Below are 18,057 nucleotides of genomic sequence, written 5' to 3'. Positions count from 1 at the left end.
AATCACAAACAACGTGTCTTAAAGTTGAAAACAGAAGTTTAAGTTAAAACAGAAACACTCTGAAACTTTTCTGATGATTTTCTAAACAATTCTGTCGGGGAGTTATACGTTTCTGAGACAAGTCTCTGTCTAAACATCACATTAAGCAGCAGGTGTGTTGAAGCTGTCATCAGCTAAGGGGCGGATGCTTAAGTGCATCAGGGGCAGCGAGGAACGAGGAAGTGGTGATCAGGCTGGAGATCACACCAGATTCGCTGCTGCAGGCGTGAATCTGCGGGTCTGCAGCATCCCCTTCTTAACGTGACATCAGGACTTCCCATGTAAGGAAGGTCCGCTCACCTGTTCGTCACATCATTATTTCCTCGCCATGATCTTTTATCATCCCATCATCCTCCAGTCATCCAACTGGAACCAGCTAGTGTTTCTGATCATTCTCAGAATATGCCACGCCTGCTCTGGTGTTAAAAGTTAGTACATTTAAGTCCTAGATCATATTTGTGCCTGTTCTACTGTCATTTTGAAGGATTATTATTAATGTGTTTTACTACATTATGAGCAGAAATGCTAATAAAAACTCCCAATTAAACAAACAAGTAAAACTGGAAAAATTTGAATCTGGTGCAAAGTCAAATTTATTTCAGTCATTCAACTAGACAGAGACTATTTAAAGGCTCAGGAACCCTTTGCATTTGTTTTCTATTTGTAATTATAAATTTTAGTTGATTTGGGTTTTGTTTCATATCACACAGGGACATTTGAATAATTAAAATGCATTTTTTTTATTAAAAGCTTTAGTTTACAGTAATAACCATGTCTAATGTTTGATTCTCTTTCTCAAAATTTTAATTAAAAGTTTTACTTTGAGAGCACATTTTCCTGAACGATTAAAATGCGATTAATTGAGATTAATTAATTACAAAGCCTGTAATTAATTAGATTAAAATGTTTAATCAAGTCCCAGCCCTAATATATATGTATGTATGTATATATATATATAGTGTATATTTTCTCCAGTGTCCCTCCTACACATGCCTGCAGCCTTAGCATTCATAAACACTTCTGTTCTTTTTCCATTAAATAAAATCTGTCAGAAGCCTCATAGCTTGAGACTGAAATACAGAAAACTCAGTAAGTGTATAAAAACTAGAGCGTTGCATCATGAAAAGAAAAAAACGCGTCAACATTCAGGCAAAAAGGAAGGCCTGTGGGAAGATACTCACTAAAATAATTATTTACTTGCATAATTGCATCCTAATGAATCTGAGAAAACCAGGTCGGCTTATTTGATGTTTAATAAACTTCATTTCTTCTAAGAATGAACAAAGTTTCCAAGATGCTGTAAAAGTGTTTTTCTCAAAGGCGTGTCTTATTACTGCTCCCGGTTTCAGAATGACTCCTCCTCATATTTTAGTAAATATTTTTATTTGTCTGGTGTCGACCCGTCTAACGGGAGGTAAATGCACTTTACCTGTCCTGTTTATCGGAGGGAAAAGTTCAGTCTGGCTGAAAGTTGGAGCAATGAGACAAACCATCAGAGCAAAATGATAGATCTGTTTGTCTTTACACCTTCATGTTGTCGTGGGTAGTGCAACCACGTATTAGCATAAAACTGCTAAAAGTAGCCTTTAGCTCGTTGCTATTCTTGTATGAAGCTACAAACATCTTCCCGGGGTCGCAGGTCACGCTCTCTGTGGCATCCTAAACCAGAATCAGACTTATTAGAAATTAAAGACAGATTTGTCTTTTAAAGAGACATTTGTCCTTTTTTCTATTAAGGAGTGTTTTCATTTGCTAGAGAATTCCCATTAGGGCACAGATATGGTTCTTCTGAGCCAGCCGGGTCGAGCCAAAAACATTTCCACATGGTTCTTCAGGGAAAAACAACCAAACAAAAATAAGAGTATTTTTCATACCTTGGTTATGGCATGACAGAAGATGCACACGTGTATAAACACAACCTTTATCTGGTGTGACATGACGGACGAGCAACAGTTTGCAAAAGTACTTTAAAGATGCAGAAAAGAAACAGTCAGCACTTTGATCCTGTGTGGAGTACATGGCACAAGTTTAAAGTGTAGAAGGTGAGGATGGGTAACTACAAACATACGTTACAAAAACTACTAAAAGCACAGAAACCTGAGAAATGCCTTCGAGCAAGGCAGGGTTTAGAAGTGAACTAAAAGCACTGTTTTAGGTCTCTGAAAACCAGCGTTAAATACTCGACCCATCACCTTCTAGCTTCACATTTCTGTCTTACGTATACAAATTCCTTAAAATATTACGTTTCCACAAAATGTACATTCTGCTGCTGATATTCATGGTTAAACCCATAAAACTGTACACAGTACTAAAAGTGATTGTAATGGTCGACTGTAACAACACTGAGGTCTTGGGCAGACCAGCACATGATTCATAAAAAAACAAAAAACCACGAGGAGCCCTTGGAAATGTCATACCTAAACATTCTCTCTCTGAAACGGATCGAAGCCGAAGGGTTGAGTTTGCAGAACACGCTAGACGGGCACGAGAACCCAGCAGGAGGCTGCTTCAGACCAGCGAAGACACAATAACTTATAAAGACTCACAGCAAGTAGTGACTGTGCAGGACAGCGACGGGAACGCCTCCGTCCAGCAAGACCGTATAACTCACGACCAGAACCAGGACGAGCAGAGAAAACGTCTCGAGCTGTGTGGCGACGTCGGCGTCCTTCAGGCAGACGGAGACTTTTAGGCAAACACGGAGCAAAACCAGCTGGACAGACACGAGCATCAAGTTCTCTTAAAGAACCAGGAAGAACGTTTGATGTGTTTTAAAACTTCTCAGTATGCTTACCCTTTTCTTAGTGAGTATAAATTTAACAATAATAAAAACATTTTATAAAGAAGAAACATTCTCCATCTTTGGGGATCCAAACCAGGATCTAAACATTTCATTTCCATTAAAAAAATGTCTGTGCACGCGTTATGCGATGTAAACACTGCAGGGGTTTCTCTGCTTCGGGGTTTCTTTGAGTCCGTCGCGTTCGTTCCACTCAAACAGCCATGTGTGCACGAATGAGGGGATGAGGTCATGTGTCAGCAATGCATGGCACACTTTGTCCACTCTGGAAGTCGGGATGAAGGTGTAACATCTAATGCGTCCCTCCAGGAGAAGTCCGGTGTAACGCGTGACCCCTGCATGACCTGAGTCAGGATCCAGACGTCCTGCTGGCAGGTCTGGTCCTGACGCTCGTCACAGCTTGCCTTGCTTCAGCCGCTCTATGTGATGACATAACTTGAGCGCAGGTCCCAGTTTCAGACCCATGTACTTCATTATCATGTCGCTCCGTAGAAGCATCAACGCTTTTCCATCGATTTCCTGTAGCGACGAAGAAGGAGACTCAATAATAAAGACTAAAAACAACACCACACGTACCAACTTGGTCTTACATGTTTTCTGAAGAGTTCAGCGTGAGGCGCCAACGCGGTGGGGTCTGCGTCCCGGACAAACTGCATCACCTCTTCGATGGACCAGGAGGCGGGGTTTTTACCGGGAAGACTCTCTCGCTCTGAAACCACAGAGTCGGGACCTGTGGTGGAGCTGGCTGCTGCCAAAGCACACACGTCAGAGAACCAAGCCTCGTAGCAGGACAAGCGCCTGCAGCTAACGTCCTACAACCACCCAACCCGCCCGTACCTTCCACTCGTCTCAGAGGCTGAGGGGAGCTGAGCTCTGCTGGGTTGGAAGAATGGCGGCGCATCGGTGTGCTACCGCCACGGTGATAGAGGCTTCTGGCCTGGGAGTGATACTCCGAGGTACTCCGCATCGTCTGGGGTCGGGGGGTCATGGAGTTGGACGCAGAATCCATGTAGCGCTGCTCCTTCATCAGGCCGTTCTCTTCATGTGGAAGAGTCTCTGCTGGAGGGAGGAAGACACACAAAGTTTTAAAACACCGCTCAGTGATGTCCACATACATGTAAGTACACAAAGTACTTTTGAAAATACTACAAACTGTGTACTGTCCTGCAACAGCAAAGTGTTGCTTGTCTGTAGATCCAACGTCTGAAACTCTGATTTATGAAATGGTTTTACAACAAACACGCTGATAAGAGGTAGACGGGAGGACTATAAACCCCCCCCCCCCCCCCCCCCACACACACACACACACACACACCCCCACACACACACACCCCCACACTCAGGGAGCTATACCTTCTGAAGGGTGAGCCTCAGCTCGTACGTGTTTGGGAGAGAGGGGCGCTGCATACGGGGGGGAGACTCCTGAAAGGCAGCGTTTACTGCCCCGAGCCAGAGTGGGAGAATCCAGCGCTTCTTCTTTCACTGAACCAGACACAAGGAAACACTTATTTTAGGCTAACAGTTCACAACTCTGCTCACCGTTTGCTGCAAGGAATGGGCGTAGCGATAAATACGTGTGCTAAAACAAAGAGTTTTTTCAGGGAATTCCCGCTGCTTTATGATTATTTAAAGAAGGAAACAGAATTTTAAATCAGAGAAGACTTCTCTGGAGATATTTACACGATACAGAAATGAGGAGATAACCAATAACTTATTGTTCAGGTCATGGCTGTATGTGACTTTGTTGGAGCTGAACATTCATTGACAAAATCATAAAAAAACGAAACCACAAGAGACGTGAGGAGGAAACATAAGCTTGTTTTAAAACATTAAAGTTTAATTTTTACTGGTCATAATGGTTTTGATGGTTAATAACTCAGAATTATGATGAAAAGTATTTCCCTCCTAACCAACACAGCCTGACCACGATGAACATCCACAGGTGGGAACCCTGAAGATGGATCAAGACCTTGAGACCTGTTCAGGTGAACCTGACCTCCTGATGTCGCCACGGCTCTCAGGAGAGAGCGGTCGGCTTCTGGCCACGACGGTCGTTACTCTACTGATTATCCTAGCTGCTGGTTGGTGGGACAGACGGCCTTACCCGACTTGTTTCTGTCGTAAGCAGCGTAGTGGCTGAACGGCTGGCTGCTGAACAGGTTGTCACACTGCAGGTGACGACACATGGTTTCTAGGAAACGCAGCACAAAGGAAGGACTGGAGGCTGCGGGTAGTCTGAGCACACGGACGCCACCGTCTGTTCTCACTGGAAGGAAACAGGAAGTCTCTTATTGGTCAGTAGGTCTGGTATGGATATTTAAACAGGTGATGATAAACATCTGTGAGCTTCTACCTTTGACGGCTTCTCCTCCTCCTGAGTCGCTCTGCAGAGCGCTGAGCAGCACCTTAGGCTGGTAGGCACAGTCTATACAGGACTGAACCACTTGCTGCAGCACAGTGTTCACCGGTCCAGGGCCAAAGTGGTCAGACAGACGCTGCATTTGCTTCCTGTCCAAGTGAGGACCACAGTTCCCGTGCTTGTTCACGTACACGCACACTGAGGCGAGGCACAGAAACACGCAGAGATCAGCTGTCTGCACGAGGTCTGGAAGCTAACTGGGAAGCACTCTGAATAACTACCTGTAGAAACCACGGAGTTGTGGCTGGGGGGGCTTTCCTGTGGGACCTGGATGCTGGGCAGGTGGGTTGGGCTTTGCAGAATTTTTGACTTTCTCTGCAAAACAAAAAACAAAACCTGTATTTTCACGCATTCTAAGAACAGAATAAAGAAAATAAAGCCAGACACAACGAGCACTGGTCGGCACAGCTAGCGTCACCTTGCTTCCGGGTTTGGGTCCTCTCTTCTTGTGGACCCGTGGCACAAGCTGAGTGTCCTCCGGGACCGATCCGTTGTGAGCAGCTGCTGCCTCTGCCACCGCTTTGAGTAGAGCGAGGGTCTCACTCTTGGGCCGGCGACCTCTCACCCCCTTCCTGACGGGCAGAGGGGGCAGAGGGGTGAGCAGTCTGTAGGGTGACTGCATGGAGCGCCTGCTGGGTTTGGAGGGTGACGACGGGAGAATCTGTAGGCTCTTTGGGAGAGTTACTGCAACAAATAATTAAAGGAGAAAATTAAGACGAGGAGCAGGAAATGAGGTGTACTTCGGAGTGGTAGAAACAAACATCTGCTGCCACCTACAGGCTACTCACCGCTGTTGCCCGGAGGCTGGAGGCTGTGTTTAGTGAGAGTACACCAGCCCACTGGGAAGATGTCCCGGGAGTCATACTTGCACCAGTAATCAAAGGCTCCCCGCCAGCCGTCGAACATGATAAACACCTCCTCCCCCCTCACTTCCCCGATGGTGGCGGGACAGATGAGGTATGGGTTCTTCTTATCCACCGCCTCAAGCTTCATGCCTGGCTTGAAACTGTTCTGGGGGGGCCTTGGAGGCTCCTAAATAAACAAAACAGAAGATAAAAGCTACGTTTCCCCACTCCGTTTGGATAGAAACATTTAGCAAAGATGATATAAACCTTTTTGAAGGCTGTCACTGGCGCCATCTCTGCTCCGTTTAAGGTTCTCAGGAGAAACATGGGCCAAGAGGAGGCGTTCATTCGGAAACCTGAAGGAAACAACACAAGATGAATGTGACAGCTATAACATCATCATCAGCATGCCAACGCCCCCTCGCCCCTTTCATACCCAGTGGTGGCTGCAGCATGTCTCCAGTTTTTTCACACGTGCCGATGGGCTGGATATCAGAGGAGTCAACCAGCCGCCAGAAGTCGTTGCTGTTGTCACTTCCATCCAGACGGAGACGCAGGCGGACTCCAGTTAAACCCATCACCGTGGCGATGCAAACCGAGGTGGAGTTACGTGGGTCGTGCGCTTCAAGCTTCATTCCTACCTTGAAGTCGTTGGAGGGGGGGACTCTGGCCTGCAGATAAAAATAAACTATGCTTGTGTTTTAAATTTAAACAACAGTTTCAGGCCAGAGTCTCTGCTAGGGGACTCGTCTCTGCTCGTTACAGATGATGTCCGTCATCTTCAGCTTTCGCTGGAGCGGTTCTAACCGAGTGTGACGCAGCTGGGACGAGAATCAGCTCCTCTAAATCTGAGACCACGGTCTTGACCTCCAGGACCCGAACTTGGATTTGGTTTGATTTAAAAGAAAAAAAAACATATCTAGCTATGAGAGATTAGTCGACTGTAATGAACAGAAACCAAGTTACAAAAATGTTAATTCAATAAAAATTAATTAAATAAAAATCTTGTCAAATATCCTAAAAAAAGAAAGACAACAACAAATATTTTAAATTAAACTCAACGCCAAGCGTCTATAAATAATAACAAAAAGGTCTGAGAAGTGCAAGGAGCGTGGACACAGGCCCCTAGGAGGTCAGCTTCTCCAGGTCAGCGACGAGGTCCTGCCTCAAGTGGAGGAGTGAAGTATGTCGGGGTCTTGTTCGTGAGTGAGGGAAAGACGGAGCGTGAGATAAACAGGTAGACTGGTACTGCGCCAGCAGTGATGCAGGCGTTGTACCCATCTGTCAGCGACGAGAGAGCTGAGCCGTGAAGCTCTCGATTTACCGGTCGATCTACGTTCCTACCCTCGCCGATGGTCACGAGCTTTGGGTAGTGACCGAAAGAACGAGATACCAGATACAAGCGGCCAAAATGAGTTTTCTCCGAAGAGGGGCTGGGCTCTCCCTTAGAGATAGGGTGAGAAGCTCGATCATTCGGGAGGGGCTCAGAGTAGACCCGCTGCTCCTCCACATTGAGCGGAACCAGTTGAGGTGGCTCAGGCATCTGGTCAGGATGCCTCCTGGACGCCTCCCTGGTGAGGTTTTTCAGGCTCGTTCAACCAGGAGGAGGCCTACAGGGAGACCCGGGACACGCTGGAGGGCTGGCTAGGGAACACCTTGGGATTCCCCTGGAGGATCTAGCCCAAGTGTCTGGGCACTCAAACACTCAAAGTTAGTACAGCTATTAGAGGATGTCCCTGTAAAGCTTTCCCATCACAAAATAACTAACTTCCGACTGGATTATGTTAATTTTTTAAATGCAAATAACAGAAAGAAATCTGAATAAAAATCTAACTTCTGCAAAAGCTTACCTGTCGAAAACAACCAGGTGGAGCTGGAGTGGAAGACGTTTCCTTCAGATATTCTTCCCAGCTGAAAGCATCTAAATGAAAAGTCCAACTGTAATAACTAACTTTAAAAAAGCAATGTATTCAAATGTATTAGCTCGCAAAATATTACTAAAAGAAGATGTTGTACAACAAGCCAAAGGTCCTAGTTCATGTGAACAAATGAATCTCCTGATTCAAGAACAGATTTAAATCTCAGACCTTTGAGTGGAGCAGGGGTGGAACCTGGTGGTGGAACCACTTTTCCTGCTTTCTCCTTTCTGCCATCTTTCTGATCTAAATAGATTTAAAATGAAATGAGAGAGATATGTTATCAGTTTAACAAAACTGGTCAAAGAACTCTTACAAGAACTTGAAAAAAATAACTTATTTAATTATAAAACACTTATTTATTTATTGTTTCAGACACAGGAATTTTATTTTGGGTAAACACAGAGAAATCATATTTTTTTTTATCTACATCTCAACCTAAACAAATAATATATAAAACATGATATTTCATTAAATGAACATGCAAAAAAAACAACTAAGCAATACCTAGCAGTTTTGAACTCAACTGGGATAAAATTTCTGTAACACAGAGGTATAAAACCTCATTTGGAAGGAAATAACATGACTAAACCGTTTTATTATTTTTAAATCAAGCAATTTAAATGTGAGCAGAGAGACAAACCAGCGTGCAGGAGAAACCAATTCCCCACAAGCTAATCTGGATCATTTAGCTACTAAATGTCCAGACTGTGGACGTAAGGTTTCCTCACACAAGGGCATCCTCACCTTTTACAGGAGTTTTCCCCATGGTGACAGATTAGCAGTGATGATGCTTTTCTGAACAGGGTGCAGGACGTTCACCCAGTTGGTGTCTGCCAGTGTTACCCTGCAAATACAACAAAAGGACACACTTTATAATCACACAAATTAGAGTAATAGGCGTTATTAATAAAACATGTGCAGCTTAGCATGTAAACAGCAACAAAACATAAAAAACAAAGTTCAACTACATCGGTAGTACTGCTGGGTAGCAAACCATCAGTATGGGATCATGAGATGATATTCACATACCCAATAAAAAGACTTCTAAATAGAATATTTTCCACTAAAATTAGTATAAAATATAACTAATTGCTAAAATTCTGACAAAATAAGCCAAAGCTGCTGATCATCTCATTATGCCCTAACTTGTTTTTCTTTTAGAAATGTTTGTAAACTCAATTTGCACTGATTGGTGGATGCAAGACCCCGCAGATGTCATTCTGCGGATAAAACTTCTAAAGGTTTGGTAGCCATTGTTGTATGGTAAATAATAATAATAATAATAATAATAATAATAATACATTTAAGGTCAGCTGATAAGCCAGAAAACAGCTTGCACACAAACCGGAGAAAAAGGTGTGATGATGCAGTTTGCAAACAGAAATGTTGATGTGTAACTAAGTAACGTCACGTTTAAACATGTGGTGTACAGTAATTTAGTTTTCAGTAATCTACCCCACCACTGGGACAGGAAGCTAGTAGCATGTTGATGTTTTTTCATGTATTTATGAGATCCACAGCAGGTCTGCTGGTACTGGGACATGATTTTACTGTCCAACTGTTCACATTCACCCATATTTTCCGTTTTCTTACCGAAACTGTGATTATGTTGTTGGTTTCGGGTGAGCGCTAAAACACGACCCATCCACCTTATTGAAAACGTGAATAGGACAATGTTACAGCTTTCCCACTGTTTAAAGGACCGTTTAATTTAAAAACTAACGCAAATTTTAAACTACGCTAATAATACAAAATACCACCGACAGAACGTCGTTATTACCTATATATTATACTCAAAATGTAAAAAAATATATTTCAATGTTGCCTTAAATCACTAAACACTAACAACGCAGTTTCTACTTATTTAATTCTGAATCTTGAACGTTTCTTGACATTTATTGTTGTTAGCTTAGTTCACCCATCAGCGTTCGGATGTTAACTGCAAGCGTGGCCAAACTGTGGAGAAAGCTGAACTTTAGGATAAATGTTGTGTTGAAAAATATGTTTATCTTTAATTTCTGATCACGAAAGCTACGCTAACGCAATACAGCTGCGGTAAATAGCCAGGGCCCAATGTTGACAACTGGAACCGCTTGATTCAATAGCCATTACTGCTGGCTAATACTAGGATGGCTAACCTTAGCTTTAACCTTCCGAGAGCAGTTTCTTGTGTCTACTGAAGGAAAAAATAAACAAACTCGCGTCAACGAGCTCCAACTTACAATTTCCCTAAAATACTTGCCATTTATTTTTTTAAAACGAACTTACAAGTGACGTCCTTTTTCGACTGAAGATCCACTTTTTTATTCGTCAGCTGCCATTTTTCACGAATGTAGTGTATGCTTACACGCACGTAATTTATGCCGAAGATAGTTGTGTGCAGAGGACACACATGCAGGCCATTTCAGTTGGCCAACGAGACTCTGCGCTATTCACCCATGCATCCAATCAGAAAAAAGGTTATTAACATTATCCAATCACTGACCGAGACACTTGAACAGTGCTTTGGGATTTCAGAAATCCATTAGAGTGAGTCCTCGTTATTCTATATTATCTCTACAAGGTCTTTCCTGTTCCTCCTCAAAACAGAAAAAAATAAATAAGAAACGTAAAACCAAGTTAAAAAAAGAAGTAATAACCTAATCAACCAAACTAAACCGGTTATTTCAAAGCCATGCGACTTTTAAAAACACAAATTATAAAACCTGCATGCAACAAAAAACGCTGAAACAAATCACAAATTTCTCGTACAGAAAGACGCATAAAAAGGACTTAAGTATTTTGTTGTTTTTCTTTTTGTTTTGTTTTGTTTGAGTTTTCCCCCAAGCTGATTTTAATATTTGGTGTTTTAATAGGCAGCTTCGTCTAACATTAACATTTGTAAAATAACTTATTTTCATTTGTTTAAGCATAAGGAATTGTGGCCGGCTTTCACTTTTACTAAAGAACACAGGACTCATATTCAGTGTATTGTTTTAGTTTCAAACTCATGTGTTGCCCCCATCCACAAACGTTTCCATGAATAAACATCTTTTTTTCACAGCAAAGTCACAATAATAAACCCAATCATGTCTAAAAGCCTCGAATCAGGGTATTAAAGGAATAATAATAATAATAATAATAATAATAATAATAATAATAATTCCCTTTGTTACAAATACCAATCACAAGGATTTATTTGTACCTTATCTTTAGTGTTTAACCAGGATATTCAGGTGTAAATGTGTATTTTTGAACAAGTCTCAAGATCACATTTGTTAGCTGATGATAATAAATATGTGTTTCAGTACAAAAGTAGTAACTTTACAGTTCTGGTGTGTGGAAGGTATTAAACAGCATAATCAAAAATGAATCAAGGAATAATGACTACCCTGGGTACTTTATGGAAGGGACAAGAAGCATTAATAATAGGAAGGAGACAGTAAATGGTTTTAATGAATTCTTTGTAAATACAGGGCCGAAACTGGCAGAAGAAATAAAGGTTGATGGAATAGAAAGGGACACTGGTGAAAATATTGAAAGGAATAAAAGCTCAATGTTTCTGAAAGCAGTGGAAGAGAAAGATCTATGACATAGTTAGAGGACTTAAGAACAAAACCAGCACAGATTGGAATGATATTGATATGGTAACAGTAAAAACAGTCATTGATGGTATTGTAAAACCATTAACATATATATTCAATTTGTCGTTTCAAAAGGGGTTTTTCCTCAGGATATGAAAGTGGCTAAAGTTATTCCCATTTACAAAACCGGTGAAAGAGAAGCTGGGTATAACTTAAGAGGGAAATGGAATTTAAAAATACAAAGTGCTAGAACAACTTTAAAAACAATGTCAATCGCAATTGCAGGAGTTAAATTATGGAACAGTCCAACAGAAGAGATGAAAGAAAGTAAAAATATAAACCAGTTTAAAGTAAAATATAAAAACCTAATTTTAAATAAGTATAAGAATGAAGAAAACAGGGATAACCCAGGACGGTAAATGTGGCTGGTTGTGCTTCTTTTTCGGTGTTTTTTGGTTTGTTCGGTTTTTCTTTTTTACTCCATAACTGGTGAATCTGCAAATTTACACGTTCTCTGTTTTCCATATGTTGTTTTGTTATATATATATATATATATATATATATATATATATATATATATATATATATATATATATATATTCCTTCTGTTGTTTAATTTACGACTGAAAGAAAATTAAATGAATAAGAGGTAAAACTTGGGGGTAGGGACTAATAAGTAAATACTTCTGCCTACTCCTTTTCAAACAAATGATGGAATTATATTTTGTAATGATACATGTGTGAAATGTTTGAAATATAAATGAACTGAACTGAACTGAACGAAAAGCCCTTAGCAATAAAAGAGAAACATTTGTGAAAACAGTTACTTATTAATTTGATTTTGTAACAGGAAATGTGTTTTTCTATTGATAAATCTGCCTAACAATAATAATTCAGTCCAAATAATAATAAAAGGTTTTGAACAGTAGCAAAATAACACTAATCAGTCAACCAATCAATAAATGACAGTGAAATTACATTAAATACTATTTGGAAGGGAGCTTAGTGTCGTTATAAAACTACATAAAATTCAATCAGGCTCCTTTAATTAAAATCCAATTACAAACAAAAGCAAATAAACAATTAAAAACAGGACAGAACAGTTTATCAAACACATGAATCATTGTTACATCCGCTGACGTCGTTAGGTCCGTTTTTATCACACAAGCCCCCCCCCCCCCCCCCCCCCCTATTAGGGCTGGGACTTTAACGCGTTATTATGATTAATTAGAAAAAACGACACGTTAAAAAAATTAACGCATTTAATCGCAGCTTGCATTTCGAGCGAGGCGGAACCTTTGTCATTGCACGACGTCCTCGTAGACAGAATATCACTGACGCACACAACAATGCACAGCGCTAATGGCTACTAAAACGGAATAAAAACAGAAAGAAGTTGCCTTGCTTGGACTGATGCAGGATCTAGGAAACACGTCCGCCTCTTTTCTTAACTTGAAAATAAAAACTTCCAGACAACAACGGAGTCCGTGCCGCGGACATTTTTCAGAGATCGTCTCTGCTGCGGCTGCCCGGTGGCACCGGAAACTTTACAAAAGTAGCAGTAAGCTATATTTTTAACATTTACGTAACATCTGTGCAGCGCTGAAAGCACCAGACAGAATAATTCTGTGCCCTAACAGTAGTTTATGAAAGTAGTCAGACAAACGAGAGGCACCTGGCTGCCGCTGGAGAACGCTCCGTGTTCTCACTACTCTGTAAACAATCACAGACAACGTGTCTTAAAGTTGAAAACAGAAGTTTAAGTTAAAACAGAAACACTCTGAAACTTTTCTGATGATTTTCTAAACAATGCTGTCGGGGAGTTATACGTTTCTGAGACGAGTCTCTGTCTAAACATCACATTAAGCAGCAGGTGTGTTGAAGCTGTCATCAGCTAAGGGGCGGATGCTTAAGTGTATCAGCGGCAGCGAGGAACGAGGAAGTGGTGATCAGGCTGGAGATCACACCAGATTCGCTGCTGCAGGTGTGAATCTGCGGGTCTGCTGCATCCCCTTCTTAACGTGACATCAGGACTTCCCATGTAAGGAAGGTCCGCTCACCTGTTCGTCAGATCATTATTTCCTCGCCATGATCTTTTATCATCCCATCATCCTCCAGTCATCCAACTGGAACCAGCTAGTGTTCCTGATCATTCTCAGAATATGCCACGCCTGCTCTGGTGTTAAAAGTTAGTACATTTAAGTCCTAGATCATATTTGTGCCTGTTCTACTGTCATTTTGAAGGATTATTATTAATGTGTTTTACTACATTATGAACAGAAATGCTAATAAAAACTCCCAATTATACAAACAAGTAAAACTGGAAAAATTAGAATCTGGTGCAAAGTCAAATTTATTTCAGTCATTCAACTAGACAGAGACTATTTAAAGGCTCAGGAACCCTTTGCAGGCGTTTTCTATTTGTTATTATAAATTTTAGTTGATTTGGGTTTTGTTTCATATCACACAGGGACATTTGAATAATTAAAATGCATTTTTTTATTAAAAGCTTTAGTTTTACAGTAATAACCATGTCTAATGTTTAATTCTCTGTCTCATAATTTTAATTAAGTTTTGCTTTGAGAGCACATTTTCCTGAACGATTAAAATGTGATTAATTTAGATTAATTAATTACAAAACCTCTAATTAATTAGATTAAAATTTTTAATCAAGTCCCAGCTCTAATTTTTATATATACTGTTATTTTGTCTTGTAATAGTTAATTATATACTCCTTTATTCCATATCATATCAGTGTTATTCATATATTAAAACTGTCAACTGCACACTCATTTGGCAGAATAAAAGTTTGACAATTATTCATTTGTTCTTTATTGTCATATTTCAGTAACATTTATAATTAAGCAAGTTGTAATTAAATAAATTAAACAAATGACTGCAACATTTCCCCCTGTTAAGTGCAGTAGACTGAAATGAATAGCTTTATTTGGAAATATAACTTATCTAATTTTTAATGGACTTATATAAAATCTTTCTTCAACATAGACCCCACTAGTGAACTGATTAAGTGTTATTATTTATAAAAAGAAGAGAGAAAATGCACAAAGGTAGGAAAGGAAAAGAAAGTGATAAAAAAATAGGTTTTGTTAAATGTTCTTCATATAATGAATTAATTGACAAAGTTTTTGCAGGGTGTGAAAAAAATGTTCAAGGTCAAGCTCCTGGGGCTAAGCGCCCCCCCCCCCCCCCCCCCATCTCTCAATTCGACGTCCATGGTTACATCCAACATATTAACACCTTAAATTCATTATTTTGAACAAAATCTGTTAATATTTCTTCTGAGAATCTCACTATTTGAACGTTCATCATATACAAATTATACACATCGCTGATGTGTTTTTCTTTTCAAATAAAAAGTTGCATCATTACAAAAACGTTAGAATGAATTATTATTTTTTAATTGATTTTATAATTTTCAGTATCTAACAGAACAAATACATTTGATCATAAATGCATATTTTTAGAGTTATAATTGCACCATAAAGGAGCAAAGGACGTTTGTCTCATTTAAACAGAATATGATAGATAAGTGATTCCTGAGCCAGGGCCCCCCAACTCAACTCTTACCCCCATAAACACATCTAAAGTGATTAATTACAAACTTCATGCGGACGTACAGCGTTTTACCTCTTACATGGAGTCGTGATTACACTGTCTGTTGTTGGGATTTAAATGTAATTTTTACAAATTAAATATTTGTGACCTCAAAACCTCATCTCATAAGATTGCGGGGACCTCCTTGGGAGGTTGAGAACCGCTGTATTAACAGCTGTGTTTCTGAACCATGTAAAATATGAAAGCATCAATCTGGGTCATTATCAGCCTTTCAATGTGAAAACAGGTTAGAGAAACCCTTTATCATCACTGAACTACGTTTAGTCAGTAGTACCATTTATAATCTACAACACAACATGTTTGGACTCAAACCAAATTTAGATTAAAACTTTTCCTCTCCTTGATTTATTTATTACAATTTTTATTTCTTCTCATTGTAAACATATTTTGAATCTTTAAAAAAATCTTTTATTTAATCTAATATTTTTGTTTTGTTTTTGTGAAGCTCCTCTTGATTTTATCTTGAGAGGATTTATATAAACATAGGCGTCATTTTAACCGGGGACGCCGGGGACATGTCCCCGGCAAAATTTGTGATTGGCAGCTGTGTCTCCCCCCCCCCCCCCCCCCCCCACTTTCAAAAACGCCTGCTGATGAGGATTTTTGTTTTACCAGCTCAGATCTTATCCAGGGGTCGGCAACCTGTTCCCATCAAAGAGCCATTATTACCCGTTTCCCACAGTAATTCTGGACAGACCTTAATAAGCAGTGACTTAAGTGAAGCAGGCAGGTCGCGCTAGAAAATTTCGTTTAAAAAGACGTCATAAATGTTTTCCCCCGTCATTTTTATTTCTAAAATATGAAGTAAAAACTCCCAATTTAATTTTCATTCATTTGTCATTAATATGTAGTCTACACCCGTGCGTTAAGTGGACCATCTTCCAGTAAAAGCACAGCATCCAGCCCACCTCTCCAAATGCGTAAAATGTGCATCAGCCGCTAGTTAGGCGCACCATCAGCTGATCAGCCCAGACAAGAGCAGAGCAAATAGAGACAGAATAGAGGATGATTCTGTCTGGATGTGGATGGAGATTACATTTTACAGCAGCCTGATCATCATTTAAATACGTAAACCATCACCTGTCTTCTAGTCCATGCTATCAGCATATATTTTAATTGGTGTGTGTGTGTGTGTGTTTTCCACTTCAAACACTGGTCTAACCAACCAGACCAGCGTGTCCAGTAACATATTAATGTTACAATTAAACAGTTTCCCTTCATGTAGGCTAGGAACGTTTCACCTGCCGTGGCCCGACCGCTTCTGCTCCACACGAACTTTGTGCGTGATCAAATGTCTCTACGCGTCATGTGTCTCCATATTAGAGAAGGGAACAAGCGCTGTTCAGCCAGTTTCATAATTTCATAAAAAGAACATTTTTCCAAGTGACACATCCCTCAGAGAGACCGGGTTTCCAGACCGCTTCAGTGGGAGGAAATCATTGCATGCACCATGGTTCTGCGCTGCGCTGCAAACCCCTCAGATCTTCAGCTCACTGTCCACCGTGGGCGCTCCGAGCCGCGCTGAACACAGTGTCCAGTATAAAGCTCTGATGTTCTGATGGGAATCTTTTACCTCCGCGATGTGCGTTAACGATTAAAATGTCAGCTCATCCATGTGCATCAGTGTGCGTGGGGGTAATTCTTTCAAACCAAGCAACATCCTTGAGTTCATCTGTCAAAATACAGTCAAATGGAAATATCTGTAACCTGCCGTTTAACTGTTTTGCCTTCCTGTGAAGATTGTTGCAAAGAGAAACAATTAAACTTGATTAACCCCAGAGCCACCCAGAGAACCAGAGCGCATGTGGAAGGTTCCTCCGACTGAAGCGAGTGTTTTCCAAACCCGGTCTCTCAGAGAGACTTGTCACTTAGAAAATGTTCCCTGATTATGAAACTTTGGCTGAATAGCGCTTGTTCCTGTCTCCAATGTGGCGACACATCCAGGAGCCGTCTGAGGAGAGTCCCAGAATCTCACATTGTCTTCAGCTCATAAAGTGCCTATATGATTACGCACAAGCGTGACGCGTCAACCCGGTCTCACAGTAAGACCGGGTTGGACCTGTTCAGGTTTACACAGACAATCTTTACATTTAGAATTGGCATACAGATGTAAAATTAATGCAGTAAAATATAAAGCATTTTATTTAAATATCCATTCATTATTTTACAAGCACAGAGCCGCATCAGATGGATGGAAGAGCCGCATGCGGCTCCAGAGCCGCTGACCCCTGTGCTAGCCTACTTTATTGTCCCCAGCAATTTTTAAACCCCACTCAAGTGTATGGTTATTGTCCCCAGCTATTCTGACAACAAACTGACGCCCTTGTATATAAAAGATCATTTTCTTTCTTTCTTTCTTTCTTTCTTTCTTTTTTTCTTTTTTTCTTTTTTTCTTTCTTTCTTTCTTTCTTTCTTTTTTTTCTTTCTTTCTTTCTTTCTTTTTTTCTTTCTTTCTTTTTTTCTTTTTTTCTTTTTTTCTTTCTTTCTTTCGTTCTTTCTTTCTTTCTTTCTTTCTTTCTTTCTTTCTTTCTTTCTTTCTTTCTTTCGTCTTTCTTTCTTTCTTTCTTTCTTTCTGTCTTTTCTTTTACTACTACTACTACTACTACTACTACTACTACTACTACTACTACTACTACTACTACTACTACTACTACTACTACCACTATGTTTATTTATTTAGCAGACACTTCTGTCCAGCGTGACTTACAAGTGATAATCGGCATGTTGCCCTTGAGGCTAACAACAACAACAACAACAACAATAACAACAACTGGACATCAGTCATGGAGAGGAAGGAACAAAGGAGTGGACAGTAGAGGGGGGGGGGTGCAGGGAA

The 18,057-nt window shown here is 40.4% G+C and overlaps 2 protein-coding genes across 4 annotated transcripts in view; one reads left to right on the top strand and one right to left on the bottom strand.

Moving 5' to 3' along the window:
• The window catches only part of LOC107396052 (cyclin-dependent kinase-like 5), a 92,338-nt gene that overhangs the window by 1,341 nt on the left and 72,940 nt on the right, over nt 1–18,057 (top strand). The window lies entirely within an intron of this gene.
• LOC107396050 (Scm polycomb group protein like 2) lies at nt 1,945–10,585 on the bottom strand. 3 transcript variants are annotated; one of them, XM_015975562.3, is made up of 15 exons: nt 10,291–10,585; nt 8,767–8,866; nt 8,191–8,265; nt 7,954–8,024; nt 6,540–6,774; nt 6,371–6,459; nt 6,047–6,290; nt 5,677–5,942; nt 5,480–5,573; nt 5,193–5,396; nt 4,944–5,105; nt 4,193–4,321; nt 3,677–3,898; nt 3,430–3,587; nt 1,945–3,358 (listed from the first exon to the last, which is right to left on the bottom strand). In XM_015975562.3, the coding sequence occupies exons 2-15, from the start codon at nt 8,786–8,788 to the stop codon at nt 3,233–3,235; spliced, it is 2,097 nt and encodes a 698-aa protein (XP_015831048.3). In that variant the 5' UTR covers nt 8,789–8,866; nt 10,291–10,585; the 3' UTR covers nt 1,945–3,232. The 3 variants fall into 3 exon arrangements, with proteins under 3 accessions (XP_015831048.3, XP_015831049.3, XP_015831050.3); XM_015975563.3 differs by having other exon boundaries at nt 3,430–3,584; XM_015975564.3 differs by having other exon boundaries at nt 3,677–3,895.

The sequence above is a fragment of the Nothobranchius furzeri genome, chromosome 16 (genome assembly GCF_043380555.1).
Source record: "Nothobranchius furzeri strain GRZ-AD chromosome 16, NfurGRZ-RIMD1, whole genome shotgun sequence".
NCBI classification, from domain to species: Eukaryota; Metazoa; Chordata; class Actinopteri; order Cyprinodontiformes; family Nothobranchiidae; genus Nothobranchius; species Nothobranchius furzeri.
The sequence above is the reverse complement of the archived record's forward strand: the minus strand, read 5'-3'. Positions and strand labels throughout refer to the sequence as shown.

Coding starts and splice junctions, on each gene's coding strand:
- LOC107396050 (XM_015975562.3), bottom strand. CDS start 8,788: ATGGGGAAAACTCCTGTAAAAG. Junction 5,943..6,046: donor CCAGCCTCCGGGCAACAGCG/GTGAGTAGCCTG, acceptor TATTTGTTGCAG/TAACTCTCCCAAAGAGCCTA. Junction 5,397..5,479: donor CAACTCCGTGGTTTCTACAG/GTAGTTATTCAG, acceptor GCCTCGCCTCAG/TGTGCGTGTACGTGAACAAG.